The following is a 17,865-nucleotide window of genomic DNA, read 5'->3' as shown; positions in this document are numbered from 1 at the left end:
GACAATTAATTGGGAGGCTTCAATAAAACGTAAAGGTACAAATTTCAGCTGAGCTTTTTACTCATACTCAGCCAACCCACATCTACCTCATTTAAATACCCCACACGTGGCAGTCGTCGACCACGCCATGATCATGACCTCCAAGCAGGTTTCCCGCTACAATTACATGAGCAAAATATCAATTCACTAATTCACCCTAAAATAATATCAATCTACTCATCTAGACACTTGTCACCCATCCAACGGTCGAACTTTAACATGATTTATTGTATTTATTTGGATCCAGACGTACCAACCATGCCACAATTAGCCAGCCTAGCTACAATATCTTCGAGTGCCATAAAACCCCAAAGTTTTGGAGAACTTGAGCTAGCTAGCTAAGCTAGCTCTTATTTGTGGAATTTGTATTTGATTTTTTTTTTGATCAGTTTCTCTCAATGGTTTGCTTTTGCTTTTTGGTGGATCAAAAGAGGAAGACAAGGAGCACCAAGCCTGTGGCGGGGTCGTGCTCGCGGTGCGGCGGTGGAGCAAGCGTGGCTGACATGATGACGTCGACACGGTTTTGTTATGTTCCATTTTATTGGAAATCTTGGAAGGCTATTATATGTACTTTTTGTGGAGCTATTCTCAAGTCTTATAGATGAGCCTAGATATCTATATCTATATCTATATATATATATATATATATATGAAACTTGACCCTCTTGCTTTTTGTGTTATCTGTCCTCTTAAGTATATGAGTTTAGGATTGAGCTTAGATATCTATTTTGATTCCGATTTGTTGTTTTGTAATAAGTATTTAATGCTTGTCAAGCTCTCTCTTGGTAGCAACTAGCTAAAATGCCCTTCTTCCATCCTGGTTTATTCGTTTTCTTGGTTATGTATGATTCTTTGAAAAAAGAAATACAAAAGGAGAAGAACAAAATAACGTCTAAGATAATAACTGACTTTCTTCTTTGTGTTAGCTTTCTATATATATGACTGACTTTGATTAATATTAAACGAGAGTGTGTGTGTGTTTTGATGGAAGAAAAAAAAAAGGGAGAGAAACTGATTATACTCAAGTCATGTGATAACTTAAGCCTTAAGTACCCACCGATTTCTTTTCGCCCATAATCTTTTGGAAATACAAATGAGGGTTACGTATTGTGTGAGATCTCATCTGGCTAGTATATGTGAAGGCTGGTTAATAGCGAGATCAACTCGAGTTCATGTGCTTAAATTCTATAAATTTTGAAGCAAATAATATTTCTGGTCTTAATTTTTCTTTGGTACGAAGGTTTATTGAACTTGCGCAGCATATTCCGATCCTTCACTTGATGATTTTTTAGTCAAAGTTTGCTATTATAATGTGGGACCTGGTATGGCCCCCTACTATTGCTGAACAAGCAGGAAAGAATTGTGAAGTTCTCATTCATACTCAAACTTAAGTTTAAACTCAATTATTAAACTAGCTGAACTTCAATATAATAATGTGCACATAATAAGCTCGCGACTATCAAGCTCAATTAAAGTATATATAGAATAATATTATATATTTATATATAATAATGTTTAAATATACATTTCCAAACTTTGAGATTTGATATTTTTAAGTTTTTAAATAAGTTAATAATACATTAGGTTATTATTTGCAATTTATTAATAATATTTATAGTCTGTTTTGTAGTAAAATTATATATAAAATATAAAAATACAAAATTAGTAAATCTAATTTTTATAAGTTCATAAATGAAAATCATTCTATCTAATTAAATAAAATGATATAATTTTAAATATAATTTAGTTATTAATTTTTAGCACATATTTATGAAGGGTCAAAACATTTAGCTATAATGTTTATTATATATGGAAAAAGAAAAAGTCAATTATGTAGTTTTTAAAGAAACTTGAGCTTGTTTAATAAGAAAATGAAACAATTTTAAAAATATAATTTAGTTTGATAATGAGTTCAAATTTAACTCGTGTTCGAAATAAAGTTAAATAAACAATCCTAAACTTCCATAGTTTACTTACAACTTTATAATTGAATCTCATCAATTATTAGAGGTGTTAAATGGGTAAGTTTGGGTTGGACATAAATGGGTTAGGTATATAAATTTATATTAAATTAAGAACTCTAATCAAACTAGGAATTAGGAAACATAACAAATATACTGATAAACAAATAATAAAGGAAAAAAAATCCAAAATTTAAATTTAAATAGGATCTTTTTTTTGAGAAGGTAAATAGGAATCCTAAAAGACCTAACAAGAAACCTAAATAGCAATAAAAGCAAGTAAGGAAAGTCATATGTTTATACTTGAGTTCCGTCGGACACCAATCTGCTAAGTTTGTTGTCGGCTTGTCGCTGAATTTTAGGAGAGTAGCGATAAATGTGCTAAAATAGTAACATCAGCACTAACAACATTTCCATTAAACGTGGGCTTAATTTGTTGACTGGTTTTGCTCTCGTGTTTATTCGATTGTTTTGGCTTTGTATGATTCTTTGAATAAAGAAATGCAAGGAGAAGAACAAAATAACGTCAAAAATAATAACTGAGTTTGTCTTTGTGATAACTTTCTGGTTGGGAGTTATTCAAAAAACTAAAAACTTTCTAGTTGGGTCCTGTGTATATGTGTATCAATTTCAACGGATATAATATACAAGAGCACTGAACCTAAGTCCAACTTTCTATTTCAACCGATATAATGTACAAGGGCATTGAACCTAACTTCAACTTTCTATATTTGACTGACTTTGATTAATACATTGAACGAGAGTGAGTGTGTGTGTTTGATGGAAAATAAGAAGTGTAATTCTTCTTGAAGAATTTGTTTATATCTAAATACTCAAGTCATAGCTTAAGCAATAGGTACTCATCAATTTCTTTTCAGCGTTTTCGCTCATAATCTTTTTGAAATACATGTGAGGGTTACGTATTGTGAGATCTCATAGTATGTGAAGGCTGGTTAATGATGAGATTAACTCGAGCTCATGCGCTTAAATTCTATAAATTTTGAATGAAAGTAAGTAATATTTTTGGTCATAATTTTTCTCTGGAGCCAACTTTATTGAACTTGAGTAGCATCTTCCAATCCTTCCATGGAAGATTTTTAAGTTAAAATTTGAGATTCTCACACGAAATAGGCCTCTCCAAATTATTTCAAAGGGCACCAAAATTGCTCTCTTCTCCCCAGTTAAGATCAAAATACGGAGATGTGTGCAGAAAAATTCTGATTTCAAAATTAAACCAAATCTGATTTTCTTTTTCCTTCTCCTCTAATTGTCTTATTTCCTTGATTATTAAGATTAATCACATCTTGTAGCCTGAGTTGGAGTTTGGTTTAGCCCACTTGATTTTGAGTCTATTCGTATGCTTCAGCCTTCAGATAAACCTCATTAGCATGTAAAGCCTTCATAATCTATAACATTGATAATTCAGAATTAGTCACGAAATAACATAAAATTAAGGGTAATTATGCAAATATGGGAGTACTTTAATTGATAAATTTAATGCACAACATTTACCCAAGTCTGTATCGCTTAGTTCAAGAAAAGAAAAATTGGTAGAATGACTTCAACTTTCCACCCTTCAAATTTCACTACTTTTTTAACAATTGCTTTAGGGGTTGGTGTTTTTGTTCAAAATGAACCCAAATATGAATTTATGTATTTTTTTTAATTGGATTTGTCTTCTTGTTCAAAATAAACCTAGATTACGCACTACTTCGGGATTATGCACCAGATTTATACACACATATAATATGTATTTATAACTTCATATTTCATTATATCTAATTAATCAACACAAAATTTTAAAAATGATATAGAACTAAAATGTGTCAAATGATGAATTTGAAGCTTTTTACTCTTCCCCTTTTAGGAAATCTTTTCAAAGAGAACTAAACCTATTTCTTTAGTCTTTTTTATTTTAAGGACTTCTAAAACTAAAAGCCATCAGCTTTTAACCAAAAAAACCCTTTTAAGAGATATTTTTTATAAATTAAAAACTCGTAGGAATTTTATTTTAGGTGTAAAAAATGTGATGCTTTGCCCATGACTTAAATCCATTAAGTTCGTGGGTCCCCAAAACCAAACATAACCCCAACCACTTTAAACTAATGTTTTCCCTTGCTCTCTTTGCATGAGAATAAATTTGGTGATTAAATGGTTTAATGTAAAAGCATGAGATGTACTTTCTACCCCTCTATTTAAATTTTTTATGAATTTTTCACATGCCATTCACTTATACATCATCATATTGTACATGTCATACATGTCATGTTAGGATAGTTTGCATATCATATTCACTACATGTCATCCTAGAATGATTTACATGTCATTCTTTTATATTCCTTCTTACTATCATCCTAGGATAAATTGCATGTTATCTTTTGCATCTCATCTTAGGATAGATTACATGGCATCCTAGGATAGATTATATGTCATCTTAGGATAGATTACATGTTATTTCTCACATGTCATCCTAGGATAGATTACATTTCATTTCAACATGTCATACAAGGATAGTTCACATGTTATCCTAAGATAGGTTTTATTTATACTTTATTTCACATGTACATGCATAATTTTTTTTTTTTAAATTACCAAATGCCAAATGCCAAATATGTTAGTTGTTAATTGAAATGGTAAAATTCAAGTTTAAATTTGAAACAAGGTATTATCTTTTTGGATAGGTGTTGTCAGGTGCCTAACACCTTCTCTACATGTAACTGAACTTCCAAATCTATAATTTCAAGTTCGAGACATTTATTTTATTTTCTAGTTTAGCCTGGTAGCTTTAGGGTTTTATTTGTTAAAATTAGGAAATAAAGGTTATTAGATTTAGGTGACCAATCACAGTTTAGAATCTCAATGGTTGGTGAAGATGATTCCTTAAAATAAATGTATGTGTAAATGCTCACACTCACACACCCTACCATAGTATTGCACACGTCTTACACACATTGTTTGCCATATGCAAACACACACACATGTGCATGTCGCCTAGTCAAGCATACCTAAAGCCATTGGGATGCAACATCGTTTAACATGGTACATGATAATTAGGATATGACAGTTGTTACCCAAAAAAAAAAAAAAAACAAAGGAACAGATCCAGCCCAAGGAACTAGTTTATGGCCTTACCATGAATATGAGGGACCTATGGCTCAATGCTCTTATAAAAGAGATAAGGGAACTAAGTAAAATGAGGCCAAAGCCCAACAACAAAAGAAAGAATACAAAAGGCCTTGAGAAGAAGGTACAAACAACCCCATAAAAGGGTGCAAGTAAAAAAGGTCGTCAAAGAGGGAGCCCAAAAAGGGTTTACTAGAAAAAAAATGGACCATGAAAGGCCCAGTACCCAAAGAAAGAGGATTGAAAGGGACAAATCTTATAGGAACTAGCTATTCTTATTAAAAGAAGAATAGTGAGGTAGTTTTCTTCGAGGGAAACTAGGCCTCCCAAGGTTAAGAGAATACAGAGTAGAGATGAAGAAGAATAAGAATAAGAGGAAGGGAAAGAGGGAAAATCACAAAGAAGAGTGCAGTGTATTGTTAGTTCCAAGATGGCATTACAATCCTATCATTGTTCCTTATATACATCTAGATCTAGTTCATACAATACTCACGAAAACTAACTAACTAACTCTTGCCTCCAATTCGGTAACTACTCTCAACTAATTCTAGCTCCGCAACTGTTCTAACTAACTTTAGCTTCAACTGCCCTAGCTCACCAACTCCAGCTTAGCATTCCAAGCTTATCTACTCCCCCTGATCAGCATTCTAACTCAGCACTTCCAATATTACACAACACCTATCAAAATCATCCGGATTTTTTTAGAAAATAACTATAAAATCTAAAAAATATCATTAGTTAGCAAACGTTTCAAACTATTTTGGTTTCTAACAATTCGAGTTTAGTGGAGTTGATTTCTGGGTTGTAAAATCGAGTTTAGTATACTCGATTTTCTTTTTGCAGTAGCTGACGTGGACAAAGTGTGTAGCACATATGCAAAGAAATCGAGTTAAATAAACTCGATTTCTATGCATACAAACCGAGTCCAATAGACTCGGTTTTTACACATAGAAATCGAGTCCGTTGGACTTGATTTCTGTGTATAAAAACCGAGTCTATTAGACTCGGTTTGTATGTACAAAAACCGAGTCTAATGGACTCGTTTTGTATAGATTGAAATCAAGTCCATTGGACTCGATTTATATTTTCTTTTGCCACGCGTCACTCTAACGTGTCTCTCAAAACTCTTTACTCTCAAAAAACTCTCTCATTCCCTCCCACACTTACAGTCCTCTAAAAAAAAACTCTTTACAGAACTCAAAAAACTCTCTCATTCCCTCCCACACTCACAGTCCGCTCACTCAAAAAACTTAGTCTCTCTCTCACTCTCACTCCATTCCATCTTGGTCTCAGCTCCGGTCTCTCACTCTCTGATCCAGCTCCGTCGCCGTTCCGTCTCTCTCACTCATTCCCTCTCTACAGTCCGTTGCCGTCACCTTCTCTGTCGCCGTCACCCCTCCATCTCGCTCCGTCTCAGTCTTAGCTCCAGTCTCTCACTCTCATTCCTGCTCCGTTGCCATCACCGTTAGCTTCTTTGTCGCCTTCGCCATCAGCTTCTCCGTTGTCGTCGCCGTCGCCATCGCCGTCCCAACAAACCGCAGGGTATCATTCTCATTTGATCTCTTCTATGTGCTTTTTGGGTTTTTATATCATTGTATGATTTTTGCTTATTTTCTGTTTCTTATATGTTCTTTTATTTTTTTATTTTTTGGGTGTAATGTGAATTGAGTTGAGATTAATGGGTTTTTGGATTTTTATTTTTATAAAATGTTTATTATTATTAATATTATATATTTCTGTGATTTGAATTGAGTATGACTATGCACAAGTTATGCTTACCAGTAAATAGGTACTAGCATTGATACTGTTATATCCATTTTCTTTATAGGAAGAAAATTTGGAATGGTATGCTTTTTTAAGAAAAAAGAAATTGGTATGAGTAGAATTCTCAGTTTCAATTGATTGTCTGAATTATATTTTGGTATTGTTGATGGTGGTATTGAGTAGAGTTTCTGGGTTTTGTTATGTAATTTTTAATATAGGTGGTATCTGAATATTTTTTTTTCTTTCATACAGAAATATTCAATCTCTTGTCTAAGTTGGATTAACAACTTTCTGGGTTGGCTCCGTTGATAGTCTATCACAAAAGTAAGGACTCTCTCTGTTCCTTGCAACTGATATATGGGTTTTGCTTTGATTACTCCTTTTTTCTGGGTTTATTGGTAATGGATGATTTTTTATTGGTAATGGATGATTTTCTATTGGCATGCATTGTACTTGATAGCAACACAAACAGTGAACATAACTATATGTTTGCATATGGTGATAGTCTTCCCTATGATCATCTATATTAAAATCTATATACCCATGATTGGTTTCTATATACATTTACATTTTGCATTGATATTGTGTTTGAAAACATAATTTCTTTTTTAAATATATCGAAAGTTGAGGGTGAAAAATAACTGGATCCTAAATATCTTCGTTATAAACACTAAAAGGTACCAATTAAACTATTAAGGCTCTTGGCACAAGTCTAGTGTAAACACATTTGCCTTGAAATTTTATTGCAAATTTTGAAAGTTTGTGTTTAAAAATTTACACTAAACTCATTTTTCCAAAACACGATTTAAATGTAAAACTCAAAATTTCTAAATTTCAAATGTTGCACTAACTTGTATATCCACATAAAAGTTCAGTGCAAAGGTTGAAATCTATGGAAAATTATTTAATGTTACACCCACCTAAATCAATAACTACTAAAGTCATTAAAAACATGATGCCACATTTAGTCTTTAGATTGTGTTTTCAAAACATGATTTAGGTGTATAAAACATAATTTCCAATTTTTAAAATACTATTTGGTAATCAAGTCTTAAGTGTAATTTTGAAAATTTTGCAATCTATGCAAAATTTATTAAAATGTACATAGCAGCACCTTTAAAGTTTAAACATACTCTTCTTTTTTCCTTTTTCTGTTCCCCTCCCTAGACTCTATCCACATTACCATTTTATGTTCTCCTTTCTATGAAGTGTTTTTAAATACAGATTGTTGTGAAAACCAAAAAACTGTAATGTTCTGATTTGTCGGAGCATTGCTCTAACTCCTTAGAACACATTTGAATGAAAATGGAGAAATGTAGAAGGCGTAATTAAGTAGCTCATACTGAGCTTTTGGCAGCATATTGAGTTTTTTATATTTATGTTTATTCCCTGTGGTTGATTGTCACACTTATCGTTTGTGCAAGAAATTGGGATCCTTGCCAATTTAACATGTGCTTATATTATTCTTGACTCCCTAAACTTCGTGTAGTATGGCTGCTATTCCTGCTCAGCTCCCTGATGAGTTTGGTCCTGGGCCCATTGACCATTCGGTGTTAAGGTTTATAAAAACACATCGAGCGTGCGTTGTTTGGGAAGGCAAGGTAAAAATTAAAACCAACCACTTGCTGAATATTCTCTTCTTATCCTTTTACATTATGTTGATTTTTTTTTTCTTCCCATTTCTGAAATTCTAAGTTTGTCAATGGTATTACTAGCTTTCAATGCATGGTCATGTGCATTAGTTGGGTTAAGTTAGATTGGTTGACTGTTAGTGTGGGTGTACACTTTGCTACCATTCACTCTTTCATCTAGAAAACCAAGAAAAACACTTTGAGATGAAACTAATGCTAAAAGTATGAAATTTAGGCTAAAAGGATCATAGTTATGTTCCAAATATTCCAATACGTAAAAAATTAAATGCAGCCAGGCAACCCTCAATAGAAGAATGATGAACCAGCATTATTACCAGAATGTTATTACTTATTACTTACTACAACAGCAGTAATGATTCATTGTTACATTACAGTCGTTTCTCTCAATCCTCTCTTCGTACTCATCTCTATCGTCAATATCTTCCCCAATACAGTCTTCGTCTTCATCTTCATCTTCATCTTCAACTATTGGAACTGTAGAGGATTCGCCTCGATGTGTACAAAATTGATCTTTATATCTATTTTCAGGTTCACTCTCAATTGTTGTTGGTGTCTCTTGAAAAGAGGGTGTATAGCCTCCCAATGTGGTGCATCGATCATTTAGGACTGCAAACTGTAGAGATGTAGTTGTTTGTACAATTTCCTCTACGCTGACTTCTGCATGCGGTTGCAAACTGACGTACAACTCAAAATCTGCTACCTTTTCCCATTTTTCCATCTTACTAAACATGAATTTCACATGTTTGTCCTCTGTTATCACCATATATCTGTAATTAATGCATTGATTGAGAACTTCATGTGGAGAACGGAAAGTAATATTTATGTCATGCAAAGCAGGGTTCACTTGCAACTCTTCCATAATTTTTACTTTCAAATCATTCAGGGTCTTTAGCTTACGGCATATCATCATATAGTAGCACTGGATACCCGGACCTTGAAACATCAATCCATCATAAGGGTTGGCATTGCTAAGGGGTCCACCGTAGTATATATTTATATGGATCATTGTCAACCTATAGATCATCAAGTGCAATAGTGTTAGTGACAAATTTATACCGCTTAATCAACATCAATCACAAAACTTTGCGTATTAAATGCCAACAATACTAATCTCAACCAAATTTGCATACACTCACATACAAAAATAGTCGTTACTAATTTCATATTCTTTTAAAATTCCAAATCATTCTAGGGGCATGACTTTTAAAACCCATTCAAATAAGTTCTCATGAACAAAAATATTATATACCAACCTTCAAATCTCTGTTACAAATCTTAAATAAATATATCTTGAAATAATTTATGGTAACAAGATTACAAATATCTTAGGTATCAAACTCATAATCCATTTCATATCCATGATAAAGACCTAAAATTACTAAATATTCCTAACAATTGATCACAATATTTAGCACTAAATGTTCCCATCATATCCACAAGGGCCTCACAATATCCATTATATATATTTTTTCTTAAGTAGATTCATGATCTTATATAAATGTGTTCAAATATTTGGACATTAGCGGTAAGTAATCAAGTTCATCATTCAATTGAGCACTAATGTCAAAACTCAAATAGCTTCACTTGTCATGATTAAATGCAAGCTATCAAAATAAAAGGACTAAACAAAACCAATTTCAAGATATGACTAGTTGTTTGGACATAACATGAGTCATACTATGAATATGATTACACTTTTTATAATTAATCATAATATTAATTTCAAAAAAAAAAAAAAAAGAAGCAAATAATCATAATATACTAACAAATAAACTAATCACAATATACTAACAAATAAATTAATCACTAACAAATACATTAATCACAATACACTAACAAAAAACTAATTACAATATCTAACAAATAAATTAATCACTATACTAACAAATAAATTAATCACTACAAATCTACTAACAAATAAACTAATCACCCTCTCAAAAAAAAAAAAAAAAAACTAATCACAATAACTAACAAATAAATTAATTCACTACAACAAATATACTAACAAATAAACTAATCACCCCCTCAAAAAAAATAAAACTAATCACAATATTCCAAATAAACTAATCACCCTCCCAAAAAAAATAAAACTAATCAGAATATACTACCAAATAAATTAATCACTACAACAAATAGATTAATCACAATATTTACACTAACAAAAAAAAAAAAAAAAACATAACTTTTTCTAATATGTTGTCAATTTTTCTTAAATAAAAAAACTAGCAAATAATCATAATTGTATACCTGAGATGTTGTGAACTTGTTTGAGATAAGTCTGAGTGAGCTTACTAAGAGAAGTGGAGCAGTGAGAGTTTACTGAGAGCTTACTGAGTAGTGAGACGGACAAAGTGGGGAAAAGAGGGAAAATAGGTCCCAGTTGGGACCCACGGCAACACGTGGAGAGCTGGGGACCATTTACGGAAATCGAGTTCAGTAGACTCGATTTCCAGCTCAAACTACACGTGAACGTCAGAGGAGATGGGACATAGAAATCGAGTTCAATGAACTCGGTTTCTATGTAAAGAAATCGAGTTCAAAAAACTCGGTTTTTATGTATAGAAACCAAGTTTAATGAACTCGGTTTCTACACATAGAAATCGAGTTCAATAAACTCGGTTTCTATGTATAGAAACTGAGTTCACTAAACTTGATTTCTTTACATAGGTTCCAGATTTTTTGTTGCTACCCTCATTGTTGCAGCAGCTGCCATCCCCACCACCTCCATCATCACTTTAAAATGTTATTTGGATCATTTTCAGAGTTGCAACAACACAAGAAAACAAGTCATTTTTGAAACAAACGAATTGCCAGACTTGAGGAATTTAAAGTGAGTAGATCTGGTTATAGGGAGGGTTTCTTTGCAATCCAAAATGTAATTGCTATCTGTCACGGTTTCTTTGAATCCCATATAACTTGGTTTCTATGTATAGAAACCGAGTTCAATGAACTCAGTTTCTATACTAGGAAATCGAGTTCAATAAACTCGGTTTCCATGTATAGAAACCGAGTTTACTAAACTCGATTTCTTTACATAGAAACCGAGTTCATTGAACTCGATTTCTATGTATAGAAGCCAAGTTTATTGAACTCGGTTTCCTAGTTGTCCAGATCAGCTTTCTAGGTAAATCGAGTCCACTAGACTCGAATTGTTAGATCTGAAATTTGTTTCAAACGTTGTCTAACTTATAATATAGTATAGGTTTTATAGTTATTTTTTGAATAAGTCCAAATCATCCCACCCAAACCTTGGGACCTGGAGGTGGTCCATAAAGGAGAAGCCTGAGGAACCTCGGTTAGAGGGAAAATAGAAAGAAGAGAAAGATGTCCAACACACTTTTGAACTTCACCCAAATCAATAAAATATCTATACCATTTTAGGAGGAGACATAATACGAGTAGTCCTTATCAGGACAAAGGAATCATCGTAATGTCTTTCTTTCTAGCCTTGAGAAGAGACCTGCCCTCGTTGACCTTAGCCAATGCTTAAATGTACTGGAGAAAATCATCTCCTATAGGGAGTAAATGACCAAGAATGCTTTCAAGGATGACTTCCTAAAAAAAGGAAACAAGAGCAGGAATGGAAAAGAGACACCCAATGCTTCAACTCAAAGGGAAATGGCAAGATCAAGGCAAAGGGAGAGGATAGTAATTTTAAGGCCCTTCAAGATTATTATAAAAGGGGAGGGTCGACCATGGAAGAGGGACAAGAAGCAGAGCACAAAAAAGAGAAAAAATAGAAGAGACAAAAGCAAAGAGAGAGAGAAAATTGGCAATTATAGTTAGCTAAGTTCCCAAAAAAATAGGTCCCTTTTTTGTAATATTACTGGGGGCTGTACATCGATCTAGAGGTCCAAGCTTCGCAAGTCTCTGTGAACCTCAAGGTCACCTATGTCTGTGAAGTTTGGAAGCTCGGGGTTTATGGGCTTTGTACCTTTCCCTTAAAGGACTAGTATTCAGGTTCCTTGTCTTGCTACTAAGAAGTTTGCTTAAGCCTTGAGTACTCACCGATTTCTTTTCGCCCATAATCTTTTGGAAATACAAATGAGGGTTACGTATTGTGTGAGATCTCATCTGGCTAGTATATGTGAAGGCTGGTTAATAGCGAGATCAACTCGAGTTCATGTGCTTAAATTCTATAAATTTTGAAGGAAATAATATTTCTGGTCTTAATTTTTCTTTGGTGCGAAGGTTTATTGAACTTGAGCAGCATATTCCGATCCTTCACTGGATGATTTTTAAGTCAAAGTTTGCTATTATAATGTGGGACCTGGTATGGCCCCCGACTATTGCTGAACAAGCAGGTTCTCATTCATACTCAAATTTAAGTTTAAACTCAATTATTAAACTAGCTGAACTCCAATATAATAATGTGCTCATAATAAGCTTGCGACTACCAAAGTATCAAGCTCAATTAAAGTATATATAGAATAATATTATATAATTATATGTAATAATGTTTAAATATACATTTCTAAACTTGATATCTTTTAAGTTTTTAAAAAAGTTAATAATACATCAGGTTATTATTTGTAATTTATTAATAATATTTATAGTCTTTTTTGTAGTAAAATTATATACAAAATATAAAAATACAAATTAGTAAATCTAATTTTTATAAGTTCATAAATGAAAATCATTCTATCTAATTAAATAAAATGATATAATTTTAAATATAATTTAGTTATTAATTTTTAGCACATATTTATGAAGGGTTAAAACATTTAGCTATAGTGTTTATTATATATGGAAAAAGAAAAAGTCAATTAAGTAATTTTTAAAGAAACTTGAGCTTGTTTAACAAGAAAATGAAACAATTTTAAAATTTTAATTTAATTTGATAATGAGTTCAAACTTAACTCGTGTTCGAAATAAAGTTAAATAAACAATCCTAAACTTCCATAGTTCACTTAGAACTTTATAATTGAACCTCACCTACCATTAGGGGGTGTTAAATGGGTAGGTTTAGGTTGGACATCAATGGGTTAGGTATATAAATTTATATTAAATAAGATTTCTAATCAAACTAGGAATTAGGAAACATAACAAATATATTGATAAACAAATAATAAAGAAAATAAATCCAAAATTTAAATTTAAATAGGATCTTTTTTTGAGAAGGTAAATAGGAATCCTAAAAGAACTAACAAGAAACCTAAATAACAATAAAAGCAAGTAAGGAAAGTCGTATGTTTTTTTTTTTTTTGGTAAACAAGGAAAGTCGTATGTTTATCTGCTTAGTCCCGTCGGACACCAATCTGCTAAGTTTGTTGTCGGCTTGTCGCGAATTTTAGGAGAGTAGCGATAAATGTGCTAAAATAGTAGCATCAGCACTAACAACATTTCCATTAAACGTGGGCTTAATTTGTTGATTGTTTTGCTCTCGTGTTTATTTGATTGTTTGGCTTTGTTTGATTCTTTGAAATTTGAATAAAGAAATGCAAGGAGAAGAACAAAATAACGTCAAAGATAATAACTGGAATTTCTCTTTGTGTTAACTTTCTGGTTGGGAATTATCCAAAAAAAATAAAAACTTTTTGGTTGAGGCGTGGACATACGGTAAATATTTAATATGTGTCTAAATTTCAACGGATATAATGTCCAAGTCACAAAAGCACTGAACCAAGGTCCAACTTTCTATGTTTGACTGACTTCGATTAATATATTAAACGAGAGAGTGTGTGTGTTTGATGGAAAATAGAAAGTGTAATTCTTCTTGAAGAATTTGTTTATATCTGAATACTCAAGTCATAGCTTAAGCCTATGTAATTAATTTCTTTTCAGCGTTTTCGCTCATAATCTTTTCGAAATACATGTGAGGGTTACTTATTGTGAGATCTCGTAGTATGTGAAGGCTGGTTAATGATGAGATCAACTCGAGCTCATGCGCTTAAATTCTATAAATTTTGGATGGAAGTATTATTTTTGGCCATGATTTTTCTCTGGAGCCAAGTTTATTGAACTTAAGTAGCATCTTCCAATCCTTCCATGGGAGATTTTTAAGTTAAAGTTTGAGATTCTCACACGAAATAGGCCTCTCCAATTATTTTTCAAAGGACACCAAAATGCTCTCTTCTCCCCGGTTAAGATCAAAATACGAACGGAGATGTGTGCAGAAAAATTCTGATTTCAAAATTAAACCAAATCTGATTTTGTTTTTCTTCTCCTGTAATTGTCTTATTTCCTTAATTGATTTAGATTAATCACATTTTGTAGTCTTTGAGTTGGAGTTTGGTTTAGCCCACTTGATTTAGAGTCTATTCGTATGCTTTAGATAAAGCTCATTAGTCACGAAATAACATAAAATTAAGGCTAACCATGCAAATATGGGAGTACTTTAATTGATATATTTCATGCACAACATTTACCCAACTTTGCATCACTTAGTTCAAGAAAAGAAAAATTGGTGGAACGGCTTCAACTTTCCACCCTTCAAAATTCACTACTTTTTTAACAATTTTTTTGGGGGTTTGTGTTCTTGTTCAAAATGAACCCAGACATGAACTAATGTATTTTTTTTTTTTTTTTAATTGGGTTTGTGTTTTTGTTCAAAATAAGCCCATATTACGCACCATTTCGAAAAACCAGATTTACACACACACACACACACACAATATGTATTTATAACTTCATATTTCATTATATCTAATTAACCAACACAAAATTTAAAATATGATATAAAAATAAAATGAGTCAAATGATGAATTTGGGACTTTTTACTCTTCCCCTTTATGGAATCGTAAAGCCTATTTCTTTAGTCTTTTTTCTTTTTAAGGACTTCTAAAACTAAAATCCATCAACTTTTAACAAAATACCTTTTAAGAGATATTTTTTGTAAATTAAAAACTTGTAGGAATTTTACTTTAGGTGTAAAAAATGTGATGCTTTGCCCATGACTTAAATTTGTTAAGTACATGGGCCCCCAAAACCAAACATAACCCTTACCCCTTTAAACTTATGTTTTGCCTTGTTATCTTTGCATGAGAATAAATTTGGTGATTAAATGGTTGTAGACACTTCATTTTGTATCTCTTACGACTCGGGTCCTTATTCTTCAATTATGGTAGTACTCTAAGGCCTAAGGTTGGTTTAGGGCCTAATCAGATGAAAATTAACTTGAGGAAATATTTATGGAAAATATAACTTATTTTTAGAAGGAATAAAACTATTTTTGGAAAAGAAAGGCTGCAGGAAACCCTAAGTATGTACATGCATACACGCGTATGTGTACGCACACTCATGCTATGCGTATGCATGCTTATGGCATGCACACACATACACGGGCATGCGTATGGAAACTATGAAAAGAAAGCTTTTTTTGCATTAAAATTGGTTTAGAACGAATCCCACATTGTCTGGAAACCACCCCACACCCCCATTTTACTACTATAAAAAGCCATAAAAGGCACTTTTTCAAAACACACAGAAACAGAGGCAAAATACGAAAGATTCACTAGAAAATAGTGAATCAAAAAGGGAGTTTTTTTACAAAACATCCTCAAGTCAAATTTTACTTGATTGGTGTGGGCGCAACTTGGGGGGGGGGGGGGAGTATGCCTCGGCCGAGTTGGCTAGGGCGGAGAAAAGAATAGAGTCGCCACCTAGATTAGGTATAAGAATCATATGTATAGCGCCCTTACTTGGAAGACTAATTTTACTACCAGAGTATGGGTTCAAAGTTTAAGTATAGGGATGGGTAGGTGTTAGGCACCCAACCCCACCCGACTTGCGGGTGTGCTTCCACTTATTGCGTTTTACGTCTTAATCTTATTGAAGGCATGTTCAATATTGCATTCTAAACTCACACACACACTAGCATACATCTAGGCATACAACATAGCATTTTCATCCCAAAAATCATAGCATACATCTATCATGCATATCATATCTCAAGCCTAGCATACATCTATCATACATATCATATTATCTCATCCAAGGCAGCAAACAAATCATGGTAGAAACATAGACATGTGGATTTAAAAAACTCATCATGGGCATCTAGACATCAAGGGCACATCATTCCATCAAACATGTTCATACTCATCATCAACGCACAAGGTAAATGCATGTTCATATGAATGCATGACTTACATCACTTACCTTACTGCATCACCGCACTTATGCATCAATGCATGGTCATATCACGTGCATGTTCATGGCATATCAAATAATTAATTGAAAAGAAACCCTAATCTAACATGTAAAGAACAATCAACAAGCAAACAGAGAAACAGAGATATATACATGTGGGAACAAACCAAGACAGAGGCAAATTAAACAAATAAAATACAAAAACAGAAGCAGAAGGGTTCAAATTAGGGTTTTTGGGCACGAGTATGCATGAGCATACATAGGGCCTTCGTATGCAGCCCAGTTGTATGCTTACGCATACTTCGAGTATGCGTGCACATGTAGAAAGCATGTGTACGCATACTCACCCTAATCCTTAACCTAGAAACACAAGAACATAGAACTGGGCAAAAATAAAACTATTAAATCTAACAACCTAATATGCTTTAACACATAAAACAGAGAAAACCTAAACCTAAATAAACATGTTATAATATAAACTAAACAAGAAAAATAAAATAAAACAAAGATAAAACTAAAGATTAAAGCAAGAAAAAGAAGAAAAGGCAAGAAGGTTTATACCTTAAAACACAAAGCTCCTTGGCTTGATTTTGACAGTTCCCCTTAGTCAAATCTATTCACAATCAAATACAAAAGTGATTAGTAATCTTAAAACTCTAAGATCAAGGCTAGTAAAGGCCTCAATTAGAAAAATATTGACTTGAAGATGTTTTGTGAAAAACTTTGTCTTTGATTCACTATTTCTAGTGAATCTTGTGTTTTCCTTTAGGAATTTCTACGTGTTTTGAAAAGTTGCCATGTATGGCTTTATATAGTGAGAAAATAGGGGTTTGGAATAGCTCCCAGATGATGTGGTATTCATTCTGAACCTTAGCCTTAATGCAGAAAAACTTGCCTTTCATAGTTTCTAGAACCCTAGCATATGTAGGTCTGAAGTATGCGTGCGTATATGTGTGTATGCGTATGCATGCCCTAAGTTTTCCGTGACCTTTATTTTCCAAAAATATCTTTATTCAATTCATAAAAGAGTTATATTTTTCAAAAATACTTTCCTAATTAGGCCTTAAACCAACCTTAGGCTTTAGAATTTTAACATCATTGGGGAACGGGGGCCTGAGTCGTAAGGGGTACAAAATGCAGTGCCTATAATTAGGACCTATTCTGGTCTTGATCTTTGAGTTCTAAAGTTTGCTAACCTATTTTGATTTGGTTATTGAATAGATTGACTGAGGGGA

The 17,865-nt window shown here is 32.8% G+C and overlaps 1 protein-coding gene across 1 annotated transcript; it reads left to right on the top strand.

Moving 5' to 3' along the window:
* The first annotated feature begins 287 nt into the window (after positions 1–287).
* LOC115958095 lies at positions 288–951 on the top strand. Its single transcript, XM_031076459.1, has one exon. It carries the CDS (start codon positions 438–440, stop codon positions 642–644), a length of 207 nt encoding a protein of 68 aa, XP_030932319.1. The 5' UTR covers positions 288–437; the 3' UTR covers positions 645–951.
* The last annotated feature ends 16,914 nt before the right edge of the window (positions 952–17,865 follow it).

Source organism: Quercus lobata, chromosome 8 (genome assembly GCF_001633185.2).
Source record: "Quercus lobata isolate SW786 chromosome 8, ValleyOak3.0 Primary Assembly, whole genome shotgun sequence".
Lineage (NCBI taxonomy): Eukaryota > Viridiplantae > Streptophyta > Magnoliopsida > Fagales > Fagaceae > Quercus > Quercus lobata.
Note: the sequence above shows the minus strand (reverse complement) of the source record. Positions and strands in the feature narration are given on the sequence as shown.

Excerpts from the sequence above, each read along its gene's own strand:
- LOC115958095 (XM_031076459.1), top strand. The coding sequence starts at position 438 with ATGGTTTGCTTTTGCTTTTTGGTGGATCAAAAGAGGAAGACAAGGAGC.